This window comes from Apaloderma vittatum, unplaced genomic scaffold, assembly GCF_000703405.1.
Source record: "Apaloderma vittatum isolate BGI_N311 unplaced genomic scaffold, ASM70340v1 scaffold1471, whole genome shotgun sequence".
Lineage (NCBI taxonomy): Eukaryota > Metazoa > Chordata > Aves > Trogoniformes > Trogonidae > Apaloderma > Apaloderma vittatum.
In genome coordinates this window covers 58,164-65,996 of record NW_009699378.1, presented here as the reverse complement: position 1 = coordinate 65,996, position 7,833 = coordinate 58,164, and the positions used below count along the sequence as shown (strand labels likewise).

The following is a 7,833-nucleotide window of genomic DNA, read 5'->3' as shown; positions in this document are numbered from 1 at the left end:
TTTCCCTCTGAGTAAGAATGATTATCCCAGATGCATATGCAAAACTGATTAAGACATTACCATTTAAATTGACAGAGAGGGAGAGGAGAGAGGCTTAAAAGAGGATGCTACAGAGCAGTAGCTGAGCAGAAAGATAAGCAAGAGGGGAAAAATGAACTATCTCTCATAACTCCTAAAAAGTTTCAGGATTAGGGCTCCAGAAGGCTTCTCCAAGCTCCTGGGGGGGGGGAAAAAAAAAAAAAAAAGAGTGAAAAGCCACCCTTTATCATGCCCATGGGTTTCTAATGACACCCTTCAGGCAGATGCAACCAACAGTTGCGATCTCACCACTGCTGCAGAGTCCTCATCAGGAGGTGCAATTAGAGCAGCAGCACACAAGGGGAAAATAGAGGTGTCAGTCACAGTGGTGTGAGAGCAGGCTCATCAGAACTCCTTCCCTGGGCAGGCAGGAAAAACTTATTTGTGTCAAAAAAGGCAGAAAGAAGCAGATGCATCTAGAGAATGGATGTCAGTCCAGCCAGATGCTTGCCAGAAGACAAACTGCCCATCGAGGCCAGCTCAGGCAAGGCAGGGAGAAGTTGGAGGAAGGCAGGTCTTGCCTCAGTCAGTAGAGCACAGGGCAGAAATCCCTACATGTGGGCTCACTTTAACTGTTATAGTCTCGTCGGTCTTGGTGCTGAAAAAAGGATAGACAGTGTTTGCAGAGAGAAGATTTTCAGTGGTGCAACCTAAATCATTCTACCATCCCTATTTGACACCTGTAGGAGCCTATAGAGAGTTCCTACGGTCATTCATTCATTCCTGCCACTTCAAGCACTGAGCATTACTGCAGAGCAGAAACAATTTCAGCTATTTCTAGATGAGCATTTCTGCATAGGGCGGATATAGGCAGTGGACTGTATGTTGTGCTGGGAGGTTGTCAGCTCTCCCTTCTCCAAAAGAAGAAAAGGTGAGGAAATGCTCTAATTATTAGAAGGATGAATAGGGTTAAAAGCTAACAGAACAGTTTAGGAGAAGAATAATTAACTGCAACATTCTAGGATTCTATGATTCTCTGTAGTTAATTAGACTATAGGAAAAGAATAATTAACTGCATGTAGTTAATTAGACTGCTTAATGTATGAATTAGTGGATAGATGGGGAAAATAATATATATCTGTAATGAATAATATTTAAAGGTATTAAAAGTAGTGAAATTTTTTACAAAAATAAGGTAACGTATCAGAGCTAACGAAAAAGAAACAGACATATTTGCTGCCGATTTTTGAGAATATTATCATAAAAAATTGTAAGCATACACATTCTGTAAGTGGATAACTAGGGAATAATCCATTAAGGATAGTACTAGGACAGTGGGAATACTTGACTTAAAAGAAAGAGCTGTTCAGAAGATTTTGCTTCAAATGGATTTTTGAGGGGGATGAGAAAACCTGGAAAAGATGGCAAAAGCCTCTGAGTGGTTTTTACATTTATCCTGGTAAATGCGACCAGCAACAGGCAGAAATAACCAGGGTTACATGCAGGATTACAGTACATGCCTATATTCCCTGATGAGTCTGCTGGCTTGGTAGCAAGGAGGAGATGGTAGAAAAGGAAGAGTATAACATTCTTAAAAAAAAAAAAATAAAAAGAATTTAAAACATTTTGAAAAACTTCCATGAAGAAAATTAAGCAATTTGGTTTTGTTGAAGTTTTGCATAGTAAATTTGAAAATAGATCAGAAAACATAATCTCTAGGTAACTTGGCTAAGGTGTGACTTGAAAGACAAAATCTTTTGAAGGCATAGTATCTCTCTGGAAGGTCTTTTCCACATGAAATATTTCCTTACTGAAGGTATATTCACACCTATTTCAAGGCAAAATGTTGTGAAGTCAGCATGAACAAATGAAATATGCTAATTGCATAATAAATACAAATAAGAAAAAGAATAACATGGTAACAGGAGAGAGTCTTTTCCCGAAGAAGTCAACATCAATATTTTGCTTTTTTACCTACTTAATATTCTGAGAGACTGATCTAGATAAAAAATGGAGGTAAATGGAATAAAATGATAACAGAGGGGAATTTGAGGCCATTTCAAAGGCTTGATCCCAATGAGCGGGCTTGTGCCTCACAAAAGAAGACAGTCTTGTGGCTCCACAATCCACCATGTGCACACCAAGGTTTCTGATTAGTTTCAAGTCTTGTAGATAGAAAAGTCATGTTAGTTTCTGTGTTTCACTGTTCTCTGTGCTCTATGTTATGAAGAGAGAGATTACCATATTTCTCTCTTTTTCATACTTCCCATCTAACAGATGTCATTACAAAATACTGATGAATTCTGCTTAATTGGTGCCCTTCAAACTAATTACATCTACTTACCTCTCACGATTAATTGGCTTTGGTGCTCCACAGCTGCTGCATCATTTCTAGCTATACAGGTATAATTCCCATTGTGCATCAGCGAAAGATTAGAAATCCTTAAGGAGCTGGTGAAGTCGATGTTGTCAATCGTCACACCGAGGCTGGCTGGGATCGGCCTGCCATCCTTCTGCCAGGTGATTGTGATGGGCAAATCCCCGGAGACCACCACGCAGGGAATGAAGACCCGCTGCCCAATGGAGAACCGCGGGAATTCAAAAGGCTGAATAAAAGGCGGAACTGAAACAAAAAAGGAAAGAGGAGCTATTGCAGTTGCAGTCTCATTTCTGAAAATAACATAATGGAACAGATGTGCAGTGCTGAATATGTAAAATCAACACCTTAGCCAGCCATAGAGCATTGTTTAGCTAAAAAAAAAAAATACATCTTTTGCAAAAACTTTTTTTTTTTCTTCACTACCTCATGCACAGGCAGAGATCATGAGCAGTGAAATCCCTGGCTTCTAGGGACACCAGACACCACAGGCAGACTTCTGCAAGAGTGTTGAGTACCTCTTCAAGAAATCACGCTGCCAGCTTGCAACTCTCCAGGTCTTTCAGCAGATGCCTGGACACTCCAGGAATTGCTCAGTAGCTTTCAGGATATTTTGCAAGGGCCTTGCTTAGAGTCATAGAATAAAGGTGGAAAAGGCTCCAGCTTTGCTTTTGAGATATAGTGCAAAGGAGTGTAAGCCTCTCTAACTATGCTTCTAGCACTTACTTAGTGTTTCAAGTCACAATTCTCAATAAGACTGAATAGAGGTTTGAAGTAAAAGGCAGATACAGTACTTGTAGGACAGCAAATTAAGTTATAACTGATTTCTAAACTGAGGGACAGTACACGGCATAAACATTCAAGCTGGTGTTCAATCCCCACTAAGCATATTTTGCTTTGCAAATCTTTTTTTTTTTCTTTTTTACTTATTATTCTGTGGCTGAACCAAAAAGACATGAAATAAATGCTATTATTTTCTATCGTAAGGAAGAATTTAACTTCTTAGAAAACACCTTGTTTTCAGGTATTTTTAATAGAAACAAAGGAAATAGTGGGTTGGATTCAATAAAAAACCCAAGAAATAATTTGAGGCCTCATTTTCTCTGGATTATGGTTGGAATATTTATTAACAATTTGGTAAACTGAGACAGAAATAAATACCCAGACAAAGTAACTGAAATCTCCCCTTCTCAAAGGAAGACAGCGAGGGCATTTATCTAAGATAGCTTTCTATAAATCACTCATGAAAAGATTAGAAAACCAGCTTTGCAAGCAGTACTCAAATACTCATTTATCAAAAGAGAAGGTTCGTAAAGGTTATGTACCTTAGGTACAGGAGTGTATTTTCTTATTCTTGCCTGAGACATTACTTATATATGCTCTGTAGTGCATTTGAACATCTTTAACAGGGAAGATTGAAGGATACCCATGGCAGAACATTTATACTGCTGTACATGAGCTAGCTTCAGAAGAAAATAGAGTTGGTGGCTTTATCTTATTTTATTTCTTTTGTCCTTTCTCCCTCTGGCAAATCTAACTGAAGCAGAAAAGAAGAAGAAAAATTCTTCAAAGTGTTTGCAATGTGTGCTAGCCCATTGACTTCCACAGCAGCATTTTTACTCCTCTGCCAACATCCTATTTCTGGGACACAGAGGTGGGTATTTGTGACCATTACTACGTTAGCTCAATGCACTTATTTTGATCATCGAATATGTTGGCCGCTCATCCACCAGGACCAAGAAAGCTTCTCACTAATGAAGTGATATCAAACCCCTCCAAAGGACTAAGGCGTTTCTCAAAGGTGCGTTCAAATGCTTGTGTTCAAATGCTTGTGTACATGCACGTTGTGGTACAAGAGGGTGACACAAATCAGATAATCACTCCGCTATTTCCAGCTTAGAGGGGATGCTGTCTGACGAGAAGTTACGACTGTGCGCAGCTGCTGCAGAGAGGTAACATCAGGCACAGGGTACCACAACTCATCCTTACAGGCTTTCCCTGACTTCTTCTGAGAGCACCTTGCTCTCTGTGGTTGTGAGAAATGCTGCTGCCATCAATTTTTTTTTCACACACTCTAATGCCTTTTCCTGACTGTCATCTCTCACATCTCTAAAACCTGTCCTGTTGTGTTTTAAAAATCTGGTAGATCAGGCATACAGAAAAAAAGATAAACCCAGCGTAAATTACTGTGTTTATCTGAACTTCAGGCACTGGAAATTAACTGCTTTTCCACTTGGGGACCTGATGTCACTAGTGAAGCAAAATGTCTGCCTGGCTCTTCCAATTACCTTAACACAGCTAAATGCTTTCATGTGAAATATTTTGGATTCTTTACACTTCAGCAGAAAAAGGCCAAATTTCTCTTAACATTTATTGACAAGCAGTTTATAACTTAATTTTTAGAATGAGTCTGTCAAAAGGTTTTGACATAATCTTTCCCCTTCATGAGTGCAAATATCCCCTAAGTGCCAAGTGCCCCCCTTTCTGTGTTGGTTAGCACATTTCCTCCCAAATCCTTCTCATAGTCTCAGATATCATTACTGAAAGACATGCTAAAATTCACAACAGGGTGGCAAATTGCTTCTGTATTTTCTGCTGAGTGTGTAACAAAATTGAACCAATCTTTCCTGGACAAAATGATATCAAAAGTCAGAGAACATCTTGCTCAAGGATTATTATATGCATCTTCACTCTCTGTCTCCTTGATGAAGAAAACATGGCGCAAGATCATTAGATCACATTTTTCAGAAAATATTGATTTGTAAGGCTGCATTTACCAACTCTAAAATTTAAGTAGCAGCTTGCAGTGCATTTCAGAAATTGGGTAAAATATTTACAGACAGCACATTTTCCCTCTAGTCAGGTTTTTAAGATACAGAAGAAAGTAACACTTATTTCCACTTCATAAAATATAATGTATATTCAACCTGCAGTAGTTTCGGTACTGACAAGGAGCTATTTTTAAGAAAACAGTGTGTAATTTAAAATCAATACTTAAAAAAGTAAATAGTACAGAGATAACTTTGAAGTGTTGAAAAATGTGTTTCAGCTACAGTATTTACCAGTTTGGGCTGATAAAAGTCATTCTTGGTGACCTAAAATAGATACATTTTTTTCCTGCTTTTTTTTAAATACAGAAGTTGCCATATCTATTTATCTATGCAGTAAAATATTCGTATATATCCTTGACCACCAGAAGAAACTATCAAGCTTGATTAACCATCATGTGGGTAATATTTTTGTAAACTAAAGCTATATCATTGCCAAATGGCACTAAAAAAAAAAAAAAAGAGGGATGTATACTACATTAACTCTGAGAGAGAAAAGTTACAGTAGGACAGATATATTTAAAATGTTTTTAAAATACTTCAAGGCTTCCCTATACACAGCACAAGTTTGATCATACTTCAGAAATTATATTTGATTTTTTCATCAAACTATGTTACTTTATATATAAATATTACATGTTAAGTATAGAAGGAAGGGAGGCAGTATATGTATGCTTGTTTGTGTACATAGAAGGAATGTTTCCTCCTCTACCTACAACAGCCTAAAGAGTGAAAATCTCTGCTTCACGCAATGAAGCACAATGTCTGGGGAATGCTTTATTGATGAGTGCTTGAATTAAGTGTCTATTTCAGAAGAAGAGCATGGGCCAGCCTCATTAGTGCTAATGCAGGAAGATTTAAATTATGGTTTTGTGCCCTAGCAAGGTCTTCTGTACCTCTGGGAGATTACTGTAAAGGAGGGCAAAGAGGGCTTCCACACTGCTCTCCATTAGCACAGGAGCATCCTTAATTTCTTGCCCTCTGTTTCATGGGAGTTGTGTTGGAAGAAACTGCTGTGGTGATTCACTAAAACAGAGTATCCCGCAGATAGCCTGTCTCCTGCAGCAACCTTGCAATCACGGTGTTCCTCTGCTGCGGCTCTGCATAGTAAAATGAAACTCATCCTCAGCTTTACCGTTATAAACTGTTCACTTGTGGATTTTCTTGCAATTATACTGTTGCAGGAGCTGTGCCCACAATGTAAAATACCTTTGACAATGAATATTAACCACACAGGCTGTTGCAAAGTAATAACCAGCAAACCACATAGCCTCTTAAGGCAGCCATGTGACCTTAGGCTTCATATGCTGGGAGTGCAAAAGCCAAAGGTGTTTTGTCTCTGCACAAACCCTAGCCAGATTCCAGTGATTTATAAGTTTTCTCAGCCATCAATTCTTTCTCCCAAATAACGCCATCCCTTGCAGGTGATGGTCTGAGCAATTGCACACTGTCCCTGAAGCACTGGATTTTTGTGCTGCTTTATTGTATGTATCAAGCCTTATCAATAGGACATGTCATTCATCAAACTATCTGTTAATGGCATTTTCTGAGCTGAGCCTCATACCCTGCTCCCTTGTTATGTGCTAATGTATCCTGTCTTGAAAAGAGGGAATAGCTTTATATTCTTTGGACATTTCTAAGTGTGTGCATTAAGAACTAAAAGAACCAAACTAATCCCTGAAATGCCTCCACTGCTGCACAACATCTCCCTCTATTTGCAGCTTCATCAGTTACCAAAATTAACCCTGTATTCAAACATCTTAAAAATCTTACTACAAGACACTGGTATTTATCAGGAACTGTCACTGAGTGTGGCAGAGCAAATGCCTGTATTCCCCAGGGGAGCTTTGAAGTGAGAGACTTCACCCTTCGCCTTAGTCCCCACTCCCCTTTCCTGCAATGCAATGCCAGTAGCTCACAGTCTCCCTGATGCTGTTCTGGGAGCTTGTCCAAAATAAGAGGGGACGTAAAAATGTTGTGTAGAAACCAAGAGCACTTTTTATGTCATGTGTCATCTATCTATTGAACCACCTCTGACACTGCAGAAAATGGTTGTCCAAAAACTTAAATTCTGTTTGAAAGATGAAAGACTGTGCACAAAACCACTAAGTTTTATTTTGAATTTAACACATACTAATTCCTCATGACGAAGCCTAGGATAGTGAGGAAATGAGTTTAACACACGTTTTTGGACAACCATTTTCTGCAGTGTCAGAGGTGAAGTCATTAAGAGTATAGTATATTAGAAGTGTACTGCTACAAAATAAGACACTTAACTGCAGCATCCACATGACACTTGTGAGCTTTTTAAGAATGTAATTCAGTTATATTAATGCAAGGCTAACCTTGAGCTTTTGTATGTTGAATGGCAAAAAACGTACGCAGACCTGTCAAGACTTATGTATTGAATACCAGACTCAACAGGAGCTGGCAGCGTGCTCCTGCAGCCCAGAAGGCCAACCACGTCCTGGGATGCATCAAGAGGAGTGTGGCCATCTGTATTGGGTTGGCCTGGCTGGATTTTGGAGGCGGAGGAGGGAGGCTGCAGGGTGGCTTCTTGCAAGAAGCTGCTAGAATCTTCCCGAGTTTGATAGAGCCAATGCCAGCTAG

General features: G+C 39.2%; 1 protein-coding gene across 1 annotated transcript in view; it reads right to left on the bottom strand.

Annotated features, from left to right (window-relative positions):
• Positions 1-7,833, bottom strand: part of LOC104280620 (Down syndrome cell adhesion molecule-like) — a gene marked incomplete at its 3' end in the record, with an annotated part of 43,933 nt that overhangs the window by 11,340 nt on the left and 24,760 nt on the right. The window contains exon 7 of the mRNA XM_009878322.1: positions 2,363-2,641. Coding sequence (XP_009876624.1) covers positions 2,363-2,641 — 279 coding nt within the window. The remainder of the gene's footprint in view (positions 1-2,362; positions 2,642-7,833) is intronic.